The 17278-nt window shown below is 53.8% G+C and overlaps 1 protein-coding gene across 1 annotated transcript in view; it reads left to right on the forward strand.

The window, feature by feature from the left end:
* KCNQ4 (potassium channel, voltage gated KQT-like subfamily Q, member 4) overlaps positions 1–2238 on the forward strand; it is a gene marked incomplete at its 5' end in the record, with an annotated part of 53001 nt that extends 50763 nt beyond the window's left edge. Inside the window, one exon of the mRNA XM_012722108.1 lies at positions 36–2238. Coding sequence (XP_012577562.1) covers positions 36–248 — 213 coding nt within the window. The remainder of the gene's footprint in view (positions 1–35) is intronic.
* Positions 2239–17278: the final 15040 nt, after the last annotated feature.

Here is a 17278-nt window from a genome sequence, read left to right on the forward strand (position 1 = left end):
CCCTAGCCCCGCCTCTAGCCGCACCCCGCCCTCAGGTCCAGTCCATTGAGCACAAGCTGGACCTGCTGCTGGGCTTCTACTCACGCTGCCTGCGCTCCGGCACCTCGGCCAGCCTGGGCACTGTGCAAGTGCCGCTCTTCGACCCCGACATCACCTCCGACTACCACAGCCCAGTGGACCACGAGGACATCTCCGTGTCGGCACAGACACTCAGCATCTCCCGCTCGGTCAGCACCAACATGGACTGAGGGGCTTCTCAGGAGCCACCAGACAGCACTGGGCCAGCCCCTCGGCCTGGCACCCGGACCCGCCCTCCGAGGTCTCCAGACTTACTTGAACTCGCTCCCTCGAGGGGAGAGAGGCCACACGCAGTATTGAGCTGCCTGGGTGGGCGAGAAGGCAACGACCTGCCGACCTGGGCGTGATGTCAGGCCGCATGGAGGGCAGCAGCAGCAGCTGCCCGAAGCCTCTGGGGCCCCGTGCCCTGCCCGTTCCATCGAGGCCCGATATGGCCGAGCAGCTGGCAGGAGCACAGCCCGTGGAGTGGGAGTGGGGAACCCGGGGCCCTGGGCCCTAACCCAGCTTCCAGCTATGCAAGGTGAGGTCTCTGGCCCACCCTTCAGACAGCAGGGAAGCCCTCCTGCCAAGTCCCTGCCCCACTTGGGGGCGGGCCCAAGGTGCCCCTACTGGTACTCACAAAGCACAGAACCCTGCCACAAGGCAGGTGGGCACCATATATGCAAACTATATTAAATATGCAACATTGGGGACCCCCGTGGGGTCCCTCTGCCCCTCCCCCATTGGGAGATGGGCCTCCAGCTGTAGCTGGTCTCAGGCTGCTTGGCCACAACCCCCATCCCTATTATTTGGCTTATCACCCCCTCCCCACCCAGCATGGGGCCTATTTCTCCCTTGCCTCCCAAGGGCAGTGCCTGGGCCTTCCTTCCCATTTGCCCATATCCCCTCTCAGGGGTCCCTCTTCCTACTGGCTGTCCACTCCCTTCTTTGGCTCTCCTGACTGCATTAACAGCCCAGGTTTCTGTACTCATAAACCGCTCACAGACAATGCTCCCACAGTCACACAAACATGCCCCTTTAGTTTCTGGAGACACGCCGAAGGTCTCACCCACATTCACAGTGACATGCACAGTCACACTGGGAGACAGGAGCATAGAACCGAGCAGATTATTCGGGACCTCTGTACTGAGTGCCAGTGGACTGGCCTTCAGGGCACTGTCCACTACCAGGAGCCCTCCACTCCATCCAGGTAGCTCTGAAGTGGCCACAGGTCTCTACACCAGAGCCACACTGGAGTTTTACCAGAAGATTTGCTCTTTACTGGTCTGGGAGCCTGTGCAGGTGGCCTCCTTGGCATTCGCACGCAGCCTGGGTCTCTGGGATCTGGAGTGCACTTGAAAGACCCCAGGCTCTTCTCCAGGGTGATTATGAGACTGGCTTCTACACAGGCTTGCCCCTTCTTAGTCACTTTGACTCCCAGAGAGAATAATGCATCTAGCAGCTACCATCTGTAGGGCACCAACTATGCACCTGGCACTCACATCACTGTTGCCCCTCCTTCCTTCCATACCCCACTTTTAACTTCAGTGGGTGGCCCCCACAGTGGTGTAAGCCCCATCTACTCTGAGCCTTGAATACATCTTTGATAAACCTACCCCTTTATCCCTCTTCCACAAAGCCAATGCAGATGGCAGGAGGGTGATGGATAATGAACAGCTGGGACCCTCTGCGGGGTGCCAGCAAATGAGGGGCTCAGGCCCAGCTGCCTGCAACTCATGACTGGGGTCCTGCATGCACCAGCGCCAGGGCTGGGCCTGGATGTTGCTCAGCCGATGGTGCCCTGCATCTGCCCTAATTCGCCCTCTGCATGTGACCATCAAGCCCTGGATGGAGCCTGGCCTGGCTCACTTCACCTGCACTGCACTGTCCCCAGAGAGCCACCCCCCAAGCCCCCAGAGACAGAGCTGTGGAGAGGGGCAGGAGCACGGGATTACCTTATGACCAAAGGAGACTTGGGAAGAACGCCCCCCTCCTTCAACAATAGAGGTTCCCCACCGACCCAGTTCTCAGATATGCAAGTACCTCACTTTGTTAACTTATTAACTTATTGGTTTCATTAAAGTTTTCAGTAGGAGGTGGCTGGTCTTGGCTGTCCTGTGGCTATGGGGTGGGTACCTGGTGGAAAAGAGAGTTGATTATTCAGACTCTGATTGTAAACAATAAAACTCAATCCTCTAGGACTTAGGCAAAAACCAAAACTTATTGGCCCAGAAAACACAAAGTCCAGGGAACTTGGACTTTTCCAGGTTCAGCTTCGGATACCCCTAGATCTATGTGCTTGGATGTGTCAGGAACCTGCCTTCTGTCTCACCTCCCTCACAGGCAGCTCAGTCTTTCATGATGACCCTGACACTGCCGAGTTGACTGTCGCCTGGCTTCGCACCCCAGGGAAAAAGAGGTCCACTTTCCGGGTAGTTTGTATTAGTCAGAACAAGTCAGAAAGACAGAAGGTACACACTAGGCTTTCAACACAGAATTCACTACAGAAGTGGCTTACACTGGTGGGCTGGGAGACCAAAAGGCAACACTGACATAACCCAGAGGACATTACTCCGGAAACAGTGAGTCCTCAGGCCACAGGAATGTAGGGAAGCGGGTAGGGTTAGCAGAACTAAGTCTTTTGGGGAGAAAAAATAACCCTGTTCTGCTGTCGGTGGGAATGTAAACTGGTGTCACCATTATGAAAAGCACCTGAATTTACCTTTAAAAACTAAAAATTAAAATACTGTATGGCCTGGCAAGCCCACTCTTGGGCACATCTGAAAAGAATATAAACCATCAACACAGAACCTGTAGGTTCCGAATGGTTCACAGAAGCATTCCCACGGAGCTAGGACGCGGAGGCAGCCTGGGTGGTCACGGATGGATGACTAGATCAAGAAGATGTGGAATGGTCACACTCCAGAGTTTCATCTGGTCAGCGAAAGGATGAAATGCAGCTGCCTTCACAAAATGAAGGGAATTTGAGAGACTAAGATGCAGCAAAGTAAGTCAGAGCGATTTACATAGCAGGCAACTGGATAAGGGAAAAAAACTTAAGAAAACCAGTAGATGAGAATAAATATCCTGAGGACTCGGAAGTTAAGAGGGAGGAGGGGGGCAAGCAAGGGTGGTGGGAAACAGTTTACAGGGGGAGCCCTGTGGTGCTGGGATTCAGAGGTCTGAAGCTGGGGTGCTCTCGTACCTTTTCAGGGATACAGGGAAGCTTGTCTGTGAGGCAGCAGCAAAGCTGGGGATCAGCTGTTGGCAGCAGGCGGTTGCTAACAGGTTAGTAAACAAAAGAAGTCAGCTCCTCTGCGGCCTTCCAGCCTTTCTCAGCTAGTCAAAGTAATGTGGCCTGCAGAGCCCCGACCTGCTGTTTCGGAGAGGGCCTGGATGGATTCTGTACTTGGAACTAAAATAGGCTGATAGCTGAGCAGTCCAGCTCTTTGGACAGAGGGTATCCACACATATCGATCCGCAAACACTTGAGCCTCCTGACAGGAACAGTAGCTTCCACCTAATGAGATGAAGCTGTTCTGCATACGAGTGAAGAAACTGACTCTTCCCGTCCCACCTTCCATCAGTGGAATCCCTCTCCAGAAGCTATTCACTGAATCCATATTTGGGTGATGTTAATTACCCAGCTAATTTAGTCACCATCCCACCTGCAACACTAAACTGGCAATTGCTAAGCTGGCAATCACTTACAATCTTTATGTAAAATAATGGGGAAAGAAGGAGGGAGGAGAAAGTAAATTACCTAACATCACACAAGCAAGGAATAAAATACGTATAGCTGCAGTAGACTTTTTCTGGTAACTTGCCATAGTTAGTGATCTGTCTGCCTGTCTATCATCTATCTTTCTTCCACTGCCATTCTAAGTCTCTGCTCTCAGTTGTCACTCAGCTGGTTATGGTATTTTACATGGTGGAATGACCCAAATAATCATCCCTGAATGTTCTGAATCCTCAGTGATCATGCGTGGTTTTGGGTGCCATAGTTTTTGGCTCACTGTTATTGTACATGGCAGTTATTAAGAGGGACCTAAAGAATCCACTGGGTGGGCCTCCGTGTGCCTAGGGGTAAGCCTCAGGCTGTCACCAAGGGAGTTGACCCACATGGTATGGCAGACCTTTCCTGTCTCGCCGCTGTTCCCCTCAGCAGTGTATTTCGGTAGATCTGCCTGTTCTGCTCCTGGCTCTCTCTCTGGTGAATCCCCTCACCCCTTGCACCTCTTCTACTCAGCTCTTCTATGCAAAAATAAAAATAAAATCTTAAAAAAAAAAAAGAACTCTAATCCCTGGAATCTGTTGTTACTTCATAAGGGCAACGGATCTTTGTAGATGTAATTAAGCTAATGATCTTGACATGTGGACATTATCCTGGATTATCCAGTGTGCCCCAGATCCAATTACAAGTTTCTTTTTGAGATTTATTTATTTATTTATACATACAGAACTAGGGTACAGGCCAGAGGTGCAGGGGTGGTGAGAGGATTCACCAGAGACAGAGCGGGGAGCAAACAGGCTGACTGATGAAGTACACTGCTGAGGGGAGCAGCGGGCGGGTCAGGAGAGGTCTGCCGTGCCATGTGGGTCACCTCCAGGGAGGGGGATAGAACTCATGCTGCAGTGGCTTTAGCTTCTAGTGCTGTGCTTTAACGTGCTGCGCCCCCAATGAGGGCCCCAGAAGCAACCGTTTTTGAATGTGTAGTAGGCTGTATAATATGCACCCAAAGCTAATCCAGGTCCTAATCCCTGGAATCTGTTGTTACCTCATAAGGGCAAAGGATCTTTGTAGATGTAATTAAGCTAATGATCTTGACATGTGGACATTATCCTGGATTATCCAGTGTGCCCCAGATCCCATTACAAGTTTCTTTTTGAGAGTATCCAAGGGAGACCTCACACACACAGGCGAGTGGACAGAATGTGAAGGCAGAAGCAGAGATTGGAGCAATTTGGCCACAGCAAAAGAACGCCAGCAGCCACCCAAAGCTGGGAGCCACGGAATGGCATCTAGCCACGTGCTCTGAAGGAGGGCAGCCCTGTGACACCTTGGTTTGGGTCCAAAGTAGCTGATGTTAGCTTTCTGGCCTCTGGAGTAAATTTCTGTTGTTCTTCGTCACCAAGTTTACAGTCATTCGTTACAGCAGCCAGTTATTTGGTGTAATAGAGGGGCTGCTCTTACCAGTCTCCCTTTGAATTCTGTGGCCCTACATCCTGGTTATGTGGATGAGTACACACCACTGCCCCCTCAATGACAGAGAGCACCCAGGGGAATCAAACTGGTCCCGACTGGCCGGACAAATCTGAGCAGTGGTGACGTGTCGTATCTGGGGTGTTTCTGCCAGCGGTTGCTTGGAGATGCAAGGCTGGCACTGAGCTCGGCCTTGGTGAGAAGGGCCGATACCGCTGAGCCCACATTCATCCCTGTTCGGCCCGCGGGATCACACTGCACAGCACAGAGTGTGTCGAGCAGACACTGCACAAAGAGACCACAGGGTGACCTCTGGTGAGACAGGGCTCCCTCTGATTATCCAGAGCCTCTGCCATGATGGCCATTTGCTGAAATTCCATGGGGGCTAGAAATATCTTCAGAGTCTGTGCCCCCTTTGAAAAGGCCATCCAACTACCTCTTCTCAGATTCTCCTCATCACTAGCCCTCCAATCCTGTGCTTTCCCACCAGCAGCCAAATCACCAGTCACTGCCCAGACACCAGCGAAGTCCCCAACTTCATGTCATGGCTCACTCTAGGCAAAGTGGGCTAACGAATTCACTGAAGGCTAAGTAGTGTTGGCAGGGCCTGGGAGCTGGGTGGAGGTGAGTTCCGGCCAGAGGGCATCACATATGTGAAAACCCAGAGAGTGTGCTCTGTGGAAGGAACAGAAGAAAATGCCCTAGAGAGGGAGAGAGAGAGCTCAAGGTGTGATGCACAGGGCTGAGGTTTGCAGGGTTTCATAAATCATTCCTAAAAGGGAGGCTTTCACTGGGAAGGGTCTGAGAAGCTAATTAGAGATTCATAAAGTTTTCTCCCCAGGATGCAAGCTGGGTTTGAGGGCACAGCCTGGTGTGGGGGTGCAAGCAGAGACTGCTGCAGTCATCGGAGCAGGGGATGCTGGGTCCCTGGAGAAGTCCCAGGGCATTTCACTAATGGACTGAATGTCTGAGCAACACCTGCTGTTTGTCAGACCTGGCTCAGCACAACGCACCGGCTGAGCAGATGCAGGAGCCCCAGTTACGCCCCTGAGGTCATCCAGCCCCTGGGGGGGCAGGTGCACAGTTAACCAGTCTTCTAAGTTTGTCTGGCTCAGCAAGGAGGTTTGCAGGTGGCTCTGGGAGTTCCCAAGCTTGGCCTCAGTACACTTGGCCTCGGAGCAGAAATTGTTTTTAACCCGGTGTCATTTATTTATCTGTGGCTATGTAACAACTCACCCTACCACTGTTTTATTTCCTTTGACTCTGTGGGCCAGTGATTTGGGCTGGACTCAGCCGAGCAGTGCTGGTCTCCCCTGGGCTTGGGGATGTGGTTGGAGCGCCTGGTGCCCTGGTGGGGGCCCAGCCCTGCTGGCTCCAGCGCTGGCTTCAGCACCCTGGCCGGCCCATGGGCTTCTCAGCCTCTGGCAGGTGAGGCTTAACTTAGGTGAGACAAGATATGACAAGAGGACAGAGAGAAGCTTTAGAAACCCTTGACGTCGCACGGCTCCCAGGGCTGTGCTCACTTGGATGGGGCGGTGGCAGAGAGGGTGTCTGACTCTGTTGTGATTTTTACTTTTGCACACTCACTCGCAGATCAAAGAAAACCACGCCACCTATTTCCCCATACAGAACTCTTATTTCAGGTACTTTAGGCAGTTGCAGCTGTTAAAGCAACATGTTTTCTGAGGCGGTGTGGGTACATCTTCCTCTTCTACTTCCTGCTCGCTCTCCATAGGGCTGAGAGAGCTGCTACCCTGGGGTATGAGTTCGCTGCTGTAACAAATGCCAGACTGGGTGCTCTCAGCCACAGACTTTCCCTCAGAGTTCTGCATGCTGGACCCCCAAGACTGAGCGTCAGCCGAACTCGCTTCATCCCCAGGGCTGCCCAGCCTGTGGTCAGCTGTCTTCTTCCAGTGTCTTCACATGATTGTCTTACTGTGTGTCCAGTTGGCTGTGGTCTCTCTCAATCTCCCTCCTCTTCTCATCAGGCCACCAGTCACAGTGGATTCGGGCCACCCTACACCCTCATTTTAAACTCATTCCCTTGTGGAGGCCCTATTTCCAAATGCAGTCACCTTTTTGAGGTACTGGGGATTAGGGCTTCAGCATATGAATTTCGGGGAGGCACAATACTACTCCTGACACCTGGAGTGTGGGTTTGATCCACCAACTTGGATCCCTTTCTCCTAAAAATGTGCAGGACAGAGGTTGGCTCGGGGGCTTGCTGTGCTGACTGGACAGACCCAACCATGGCCACACACCATGCAACCAGGTGCCCGGAAACCTTCATTTCAGCCCGAGTCTTTGTACACATAACTTATTTGGAGCCCCATTATAAAAGATAAAGATCAACTCAACCCAAAGATAGGGTCCTCGGTGAGAGGTGACCTCAGTTCCTGCCCTACATGCTTTTCATGTAGTTGCACCCCCAAAAAACCCAACGTCCTCCAGGACATGCTTTCTCTGTTGGAGCAGTTGTGGTTTTTGCCCCAAAGTCTTCCTTCCTTTCTCACAATCGCCATGGCTACGGTGGGCGGAGTCTACTTCCCTGCCTGTCTTACATGGGGTTCCTTCCATTCGATTCTGAGACAGAGCAGATGTGCAGAAGGCTTATGGGGAGCACGCTTGGGGGTCCAGTGGTAGAGATGTTGGGAAGCCAGGCCTGGCAGAGGGAGAGCTTGATCTGCCAGGAGAACTCCGCGGAGGCACCTGCTGATCCCTGGCAGCTCTGGAGCTCAGGTAACCCCTCCGTGTGGCACCAAGGTGAGGGAAGGAGGTGGCCAGTGGTTCCCAGCATGAGCCATCACTGGCTCTGAGCCACCCTCCCCCTCAAGGGCACGGGGGAGGCAGCTCCCTGTGGCCTGGCAATGCCCAGTGAGTGACAGTTGCGAGCTGGCAGCTGGGTGTGGAGGTCCTGAACTGGGGAGCTCTGCCCAGCAGAATATGGGGGTAAGGGCAGTGTGCCCACTCCAAGGGAAGCCCATCCCATCTGGGAGGCAGGTTCTGCCAAAGCTGGGCACACCCCCCTCCACCTTGAGGAGGTGTGGAGAGCTGTTCTTTCACTTGGCTGCATCTGAGGAGCCAACAGGGGGAGCAGACCTGCCAGCTGTGAAGCCCCAGACCTAGGTTGCTGTGTCTGCTCAGAGCTAGGGTGGGGTCTGCCCTTCCTTCTAACCTACCTCTGGACCTCATCACCCCCACCTCCCGCCCCTCCTCCAGGTGTCACCCCAGTTCCTGGAGGTTAAGGAGTACAACTGCCTCGTGTCTGCAGTCACCACCATCCCCGGCACACAGTTGATGAAAAATGCTGGTTGGCAGGAAGGGAAGGAGCTGGGCTCCTGGGCCCCATCCTCTCCCACCTGGTAATCCTCCCCAGCCCTGCCATGTGTCCTCACGGCCAGCAGGCGTCAGTAGAAACCTTGGCTTTGGGCAAGTGTGCCAGCCCAGAGCTAGGAGGAGGCTGGACTTCGAGGCCCAGGACGCCCAGCCATGGGCCCCATTACTGGTTAGGACCAGCGTGTCTGGAAGAGAGAGCGCCGAGAGTGGCAGAGCTGCGCGGTTCTGGCTCGCATGGAGACTCCAGGCTCAGTGAAGTAAGGGGCTGTGTTCTCTGTCCTTCATTCATCCCACAAAACTGTTTGTTTGCCTCTCATTCGCCAAGCACTGTTTTCGGTGCCAAGGTCACAGCGGCCCTCCCAAACGCCATGCTCACAGGGAGGAGGCAGTAGATTACTGTCTAGACAGAAAATAAACAAAGCCAAGATAATTTCAGAGAATGATAAAAGCGCTGTGAAGAAAATAAAATGGAGATGGCATGGTGACGGCGCTGGGGGGCAGTCCGGCAGGGAAGGGGCACGGAAGCTTACGGAGAAGCAAAGGCCTCCATAAAATCTCAGTCGCCCAGCTTCCCACGGGCTGGCTGGCCCAACAGCCGCCTTTCACAGATGGAAACCAGGCCAGTAAGCCCCGGCCTTGCTCAGAGCTGAGCCCCAGGCTTGTCCTGGGGCCTACCTCCTCACATCCTTATCCTGCCCCCCAACTCTGGGGGTAAGGAGTAGTCATAGGGGAGCTTTCAGAATGGGAGGGCTAACCAGGCCCCAGAGGGGAGGGACAGCTTCAGAAGTCCTAAGTGCAGAACACACAGAATCCACCAGCGTGGTAAAGAAATGCTAGAGATCTTGTTTTCCCCATGATAGAACTCAATGCTTAAAAAAAAATCAGACGTCAAAAGTTTGGTTTTGGTGTCAGTGGTTGTGTGTTTGAGGGCTGCAACCCCAGGCAAGTCCTTTCCCCTCCCTGCACGCCCTGGTTCCCTCATCTGCAAAATCTGAATCCAGTTTCCCCGGCCAAGCTCACACTGGTCCAGGCCTGGGAGACCATGGCCCTCCCTCAGCCCCTCCTTTCCTCTGTGGGCTCCTGAGCCCACTCTCATGCACACCCCTGAATCTGCCTACAAGACCATCAGGCACAAACGAATTTGCTTAGAGACAGTTTTGGGTTTATTACCATCTCGTCTGTCTACCGAGAAGCAGGGCCCAGCCCAGGTCTCCCAGTGAGTAGCGACAGAGCCAGTATGTGAACCCATAGCTCCAGTCAGTTTCCTTCTCTCAAGGATCTCACCCAAGATGGAGAAGACTCCCAAATCTTTGGTGTTCGCTGAAGTAGCTTCATTTCCCTGGAAACGCTGTTGTGTGCCTTGTGTTGCTCCAGGCGCTGTCATTGGTGTGGTGCTGCCACCTCCTGACCAAAGTGGGTATTGTCCGCCCACGTACCGGCACTACCTGGGCAGAACCCAAGGGTAAGATTCAGGGGAAGGACCCAGACAGGGGTCACTTGACCCAAGAAAATGCTGTAATCCAAAAGATGGCTTAAACCGGTCATCGCCTTTGTGGGGTCCCCTTGCTCTTCCCACTGAAGCCTGACTCCTGCCCCTCCACTACCCTGAAACAGCACTGGCTGGCAAAGTCCGTTTTCATGTCCTGTTTCCCAAACTGAACAATCGTCCCAGTCTTCATTCTACCTGACTTCTCAGACACCTTAAACTCTGCTGATCCCACCTCCTTTGGGAAACACCCCTCCTAGCTTTCATGCCATCCCCTCTGCCCCTTCTCAGTCCTTCCCTTCTCCTAATGTCTGTGTCCCCCGGGAAGCTGTCCTGCCTGTTCTGATTACTCTGTATCATCATTCCTCGGAGATATGTGGATGACTCCCAAACATGTTTAGTCTCAGTCCAGACCTCACTGCTGACCCAAGGGTGCTTAGCCCTTGGGTCTAAGCTGCCTCCACCTGGACACCAACCCCCCGATGACCCAGCATGTCTATTCTGATCTTACCCTACTCTCTCCAACCTGTCTCTCCTCCTAGGTCCCCCCCAGGGAAGCACACCCCATTCTCCCAGCCACTGTCCGGGGAATCACGTTTGGCTTCTCTCTTTCTGTAGCTACCACTTCAATGGATGACAGGTTGCCCTGAGTAACCAGTGTGATGAGGACCAGGAAGAGTTACAATATTGCTGTTTCGAAGTAGTCATGGAAAAACCAAGGAAATTTTGGGGTTCCTTATACTCATTTTACAGTTTAGTATCGTTTTATTTTGAATCACCTAAACTTATCCAAACAAGCAAACTTACCCAAACTAAATGAAGGAGAGGCGGTTCCCCATTGGAAATTTGGAAAGGCCTTTTGCCAGGGAAGGGTAAAGGGGTTCTGGAAGGAACCCACAGCCCAGGCCCCCTTCCTTCCTTTGCGTGGGGCGTGGGTTGACTCACACTGGGTCCTGGCCTCCGTTTCTGCTGACCCGCACCCCTGAGCTAATCCGGGAGCCTCTGCTCTTGTAGGGCCCTGGCTGTGGGTCCCGAAGTGCTGAGTGCTCTCAGCCTCTTGCTCATGTAACCCAACCCGGGGTGTGTGTAAGTGTTGGGAGGATTTTATATTAGAAAGACATCTGAAAATAGAGGAGTGATAAAGTGACTTAGCCCAGTGTCCTATATCTTGGATTTTACAGCCAGGTCTGCACAACCCTCATCTTTCTGTCCTTAATTCAAGGTACACGCTGCTGAGGGAAAAGGGGAGAGATTGGTGAGAGGAAAATGAAAGCGTCTGAGGCCTAAGATGCATTCACAGAGTGAACGACCTAAGCGAGAATACTTGTGACATAAACAAAGGACAAAAGTTTGAGTCGTCATCACACACAATGGATGTTCTAAGGCGGTAACAAAAGATAAGCAAAGAGATGCACAGGTAATTCTTAGGAGGAGTAGAGACAACCTTTGTCAAGAAAGAAAGAGACTTTAAATCACTTTTTTTTTTCCCAGTTGAGGGGGTAAAAATGGAAAACCTGAGGGCCCAGAGTGGGGGTGGGGCACATTCCCCCCAGCACTGGTCGGCAGGCGGATGAGCCAGCCCCTTCCAGGGCCCTTGGGCAGTCACTGATGCAATAACTTCTCTCCCAGGAGTTCATTCTATAGAGAAGATGCTGAAGTGTTCAGCAACACTTCAAGCAACAGGAAGCAAGCTAACGTCCATTAGCTCGGAACTAATTAAGTACAGGATGCTCAGTCTGGTCATTAGAAGGAAAGAGCTAGGACCTCCCTGGTGGCGCAAGAGGTTAAGTCTCCACACTGTGGGTGGTCCTCAGCCACTGTGGCAGGGATTTGATCCCCGCCAGGGAGCTGACCCACCTGGCATGGCAGACCTCTCCTGTCTCACCCACTGCTCCCCTCAGCAGTGCATTTCAGTGAATCTACCTGTTCTGTTCCCCACTCTGTCTCTGGTGGTTGATCTCACCCCTCCTCCCACGCCTCTAGCCTGTACCCCAGTTCTTGTATGCATAAATAAATCTTTTTAAAAAAAAGTGTTGTTAGATTAAAAAGAAAAAAAGAGCTATTCTGTGCACAGAGCAGAGAAGATCTCCAGAATATATCAGGTTAAAAAAAAAATCAGCGAGGGCCCTCCCTGGGTTAAAGCACTGTACTAAGAATCAAAAGTCACTTCCACATGAGTTCGATCCCCGCCTGCCCTGGAGGAGATCCACATGGGGAGGCAGACCCCTCCTGGCACGCCCGCTGCTCCCCTCAGCAGTGTACTACATCGATCTGCCTGTTCTGCTCCCCACTCTGTCTCTGGTGAATCCTCTCACCCTCCGCATCTCTGGCCTTGTACCCCAGTTCTGTATGAATAAATAAATAAATCTTAAAAAAAAGTATTTAAAAAAATCAGCGATATAAAATAAGATAATCTTATGTGAAAAAGAGAGGTCTAGTGTATGTATGTATATAACATGTGTAATAAAACATACACATTATTTGTGTGGAAAAACTACGGGGGAGAGTTGGACTTTTCACTTTAGACTTTCTCAGTTGTTCGAAGTTATTTTGCCTCAAGCATCTATTATTTTTGATTAAACACAATGTGTTTTAAAAGCAGACAAGCAGTGACTGACATATTCTCTGTGGGACTAGTGGAGACTGGGTGCCCAGAGGGAGGCTGTGGCTGGTTGTGTCCATTTCACAGCAGGGCCACCTGCTTAGCTGCCCACTGGGAAGAGTCCAGGGACAGAAGCCCTGAGGCCCTCTGCAGTGAGCTTCATGAGACTCCCTCCCGGCCACACCACTGCTCCCCAGAGGGTAGCTGGGCTGATATCCACCCTCCCTCATGCAGCTCGTCCCCAGGGCCCTGTCTGGGTTCACGTGTGTCTGTCCATCCGTTGCCCTGGCTGTGTGTTGTTGAGGCTGCTTAACTCTCTGAGCCTCAGCTGCCTAGAATGAGCCCAGCAGAATTAGAGAAAGGCCAGGACCTGCACCGGCCTTGCCTTCGGTCTTTCTGAGGGAGGAGGAGGAGGGCCGCTTCACTGCCCACAGGGCCGAGGGTGAGTGCCAGGGAAGCCTTGCACCGCCTCCGGCGTCCTCCCTGCTCCAGCCTCCTCCTCCGAACCTGTCAGGTAAGGGGGCCTCAGGATGAAGTTCTCCTCGCTCAGAGCTGGATGTGCCCACTCAGGCTGATGATGTTCCCCCGGTTCCCAGTTCTGGGTGCGCTGGGCCAGAGCTGAGAGCTCCAGCTCCAGCCTGACTGCAGGCTGGGACCGGCTTTCAGTTCGGCTCGGGCTCAGCACCAGGGAGCAGCCACTCACTGAAGCCCTTCTCGATACCCTTTTGGAGTCATATGGGGGTAGAGGTGGGGCCCAAGAGGAAGCAGGTCCGTCCTCAACCAGCCTAGGGGGACACCCCCTTCTCCAGCCCTGGTCTGGGGCCCTGCGGGAGAGGCCCTGAGGCCTTTCATTTGCTCTGCCTGCCAGGGCTCACTTTGGCCCCGGGCCTTAACCTGGATACCTTCCCCAAGTTGACCCACACCTACCCCCTTCATCACCACCAGCTCTCCTGGCTTCCCGGCCCCTGAGAGTTGACAGTGTGTGCTCCAGGCTGGTCAGACCTCAAGCGCCAGAGTATATACCAGAGCAGCTGTCGGGGGAGGTCATGGCTGTTCACCCCTGACCCACCCAATGCAGCACTGTGGTATTGACAGCACCCTCCCAGAAGGCCCCTGAGTCCTTGCACTCAGCTCTCAGGCTGGGGTTGTCCTTCCCAGTGAACAGGAGCCTGCAGAAGGCTGCGGACTTCCTCTGCACCCCACGGCCACACCATGGCAGAAGCAGCCCAGGGCTCTGCTCTTGGTCCTCAGGCTCGGGTCCTTGGCCAGCCACCCTCCCCCTCCCGAGATGGGGAGTCCAGGCTAAGCTCACCCACCACTTAGAGGGTGTGACTTAGAGGAGACATTCACTGCCTCAGCCCCAGTTTCCTGACCTCTGGAAATCACGCAGGTGTGGGTGGCAATTAAAGGAGAGGCTAGGTGAGAAAGAGCACCCACTGGGTGCTGTTAGCTCCCATCATGCCTGTCCACAGTAGCCACTTACGTCCTCACAGTGATCCTGACCCAGCACTTCCACCAGCCAGCGGGTGGCAGCGAGGGACTTAGGCGAGGGTGGATTAAAGAATTCAAAAGGATTACTTAGTAATCAGCCGAATTATCTAAGCTGCCTGGGAAAAGACAGATCAGACCATACATTTGTATACTCAACAAATGGCTGTTGAGGACTTAACTCAGCTGGAGTGATGCTGGCAGGTCTCAATTATGAGGAAGCTACCACGTAGCAGATGCTTTACATAGGCTTATCCTTTGAGGCTGAGAGTTCTTAAAAAAGAATTTTTTCCCTTCTAATAAGGATGAAGCTAGTCTGCTCTGGGGTGAGGGGGAAGCAAATGAAGCCCCCCCATACAGACTTAGGGAGGCGCTCGCTGTTAAGCCCAAGTCCCAGTACATTTAGTGGACCCTGTCACGTGCCACCCAGTGCCCCGGCTGCTGGCCACAGCCTTCCTGGCAGCAACTCCAAGGATTCTCAGTACAGGGAGCTGCCTCGCCCACCCACGGTCATGCCACTTCCCCGTGGTCCAGTGTCCCAGGACTGACGGGCCACGAGAATAATGGCCCAACTCAGGAGGACTCTGAAGGGCCCTTCTGGCTTCAGAGCTCCCCTGGGGCCGGCCAAGGCCTTTGCGGGTCTGCCTTGCGGTTCCTCAGTTATCGTCTGCTCCAGCCCCTCCCTTCCACAGCGCTGGTCCTTAGGGTGCCCCCCGACAAGCCTCTTGCAAGCTGAACATGGTCTCAGAGGGCCTCAGGCACCCCATTTGTGACAGTGTTAGTTGGGAGTCATCCCTTCCTAACTGGTTAACACAGTCTCTCTAGAGGCTAATTAATAGAAAGGTGTCCCTGACCAAGCAGGGCTCAGGGATGGCAAATTACACTACTCTAAGCTCCTTATGTGAATTAACTTATTCACTGCACCTCTATGAAGGGAGATACGACTAGCACCTCCATTTTATAGACGAGTTTGAGAGAAGTCACATTTTTCCTGGAAAAAAACAACTTGATGATGAAGTCCAGCCAACCAAAAGATGATTCAAAATAAAGAACTTCAGTCGAGGAAACTTCCATATGAAAAGAGAAAAAAAAAAGGAGAAATGTCTTGACTGTCACGGTTCAGTCCCCACCCTGAGGGAGACTAACTCCCTGCCCAGGCCAGGGATAGCAGGGAAATCCACAGGACTGAGGAGCAACAAGATAGCCCCAGGGAGGAGGGGAGCAGTGTCTTATGGGGTGCACAAGAGCTGTGTGATCACCCCAGGAGACCCAGGACTCAGAAGGTGAGGTGATTGGTTCCGGGTCAGGCAGCTGATAACAGCAGCTTCTGGAACTGGCCTCGAGCCTGTCAGACCATGAGCCCCCCTCTCCAGCTGGCAGGGTCAGAGTCCTCCCAGGAGTGTCAGGGACTTGGGGGCCCAGGGGGTGTGTGCACAGCCCTCCTTCGTCTCGGTCTAGCTGCCTGCTGTCCAGCTTGTCAGCAGCCCCTCGTGGAGGGGTGGTAGTTGTGCAACCGGACTCCCTCTCTACCTCTCTTAACTCCAGAAAGAAGCAGGTGCTGGGTATTAGTCATAAGCACCAGCCCTTCCATATGGAGAGCACTTTAAAGTTTACCAACTCCTTATCAACTCATCCCTGAGTGCACTAAACTCATGAGGCATAAGGCTTTGTAAAGTGGCAGGGCAGGAATATTAGCCCCATTTTACTGGTGGAGAAACTGCACCAGAAAGAAGAGCATCAGGGCAGTGTCCAACCCAGGGCCCATCCAGCCCTTTAGTTTCTAATTCTGGGGTCCTGGGCAATACCAAGGCAGACTTTGGCCTTTCTGAGCCCAGAAGCCTCCTGCCCTTCCCTAGCCATCCTGCCCCAGAACCCCGTGACCTCAGGAGAGACCTCCACACATTAGACAGCACTCATCTCCTGCTCCAGGCCTACCTGTGAACCCCCACTCCGGGGGGTGAGGGGGGAGTCATATCAACCAATAACTTGAGTGGTGGTGATGTAGACAAGGGGGAGACCTCCTGGCTGGAAGCCAGACCTGTCTGAATCCAGGTACCATCCAGCTCCCGCTGCCCCCTGTGCTGACCTGTGCAAACAGACAGAGGGGGGCCGGCACCACCAAACTCTCCTACCTCCCAGGCCCTGTGACAGACGTGCCAGGCTGGTGCCCTTGTGTTACCCTGCTGCTGGGTGGGAGCAGCCTCTGCTTTCCCTGTCAGGACATAACAATTGCCCAACGCAGATATTTTCAAAAGAAACTATCCGCTTCCTTTCCTGGGCACAGCCAAGGCCTACTGTTTCCATCCCATCCAGGTCCCCCAAAGGCGTGGGACTATAGAAGCCAAATAAAGGTGAAGGGTGGAGCGATAAGGAAATGAAAATGAAAACACGAGACTGTAAAGTGACCCAGTTTTATTTTGGTTTTGGAGGCCAGCTGGGGCTGAGGCTGTGCAGACCGCCGCTCCAAGGCGAGGCTTAGCCACGGTGGGCTCCCCCAGCCTGGGTGGGTGCACAGCTGCAAGGACCCAGTGACCGCAGCTGGTTGCACAAGAAGAGAGAGGGAACCAGGCAGGGCCTGGAATGGCTCAGATTGGGGGGATGGAGGGGGCGAGTTCAGGAGCAGAGGACACAGAATCCAAGAATGGGGAATCCCAAGCGTTTCCAGTCCTCTTCACTTTTCCGCTGGGGCTCCCTGACTGACCAAGCCAAAGTGTCATCCTGCAGGAGGCACGGCCCGGGGCCAGGCCAGGTGAGGTGTCCCAGTCCTGCGTGGGCTCCGGGCACCCACCGCTGCTTCCACCCTCACGGAGGGCGCATGCTGGGCGGGCGCTGGGAGCGGAGTCCAACGGGCAGCCAGCCCTTTCTCCTCCCGAGCGCGCCAGGGAGGGCGCCCGGCTGCGGTCAGCAGCTCACGGAGCCGGCGGGCGGCGCCGACCCCAAGTCCGAGAAACAGTCGAACTCGCTCTGGCCCAGAAAGAGCTCGGGCAGCTCCCGCACGCGGTGCAGCCCCAACTCGAGCTCCAGCGAGGTCAGCGCCTCCTCGTCGATGAGCTCGGCGTCCATGCAGCCCAGGGCGTGCGCGGGCGGCTGCGGCAGCGGCAGCGGC

This window comes from Condylura cristata, unplaced genomic scaffold, assembly GCF_000260355.1.
Source record: "Condylura cristata isolate star-nosed mole 26May11 unplaced genomic scaffold, ConCri1.0 scaffold00008, whole genome shotgun sequence".
Classification (NCBI taxonomy): domain Eukaryota; kingdom Metazoa; phylum Chordata; class Mammalia; order Eulipotyphla; family Talpidae; genus Condylura; species Condylura cristata.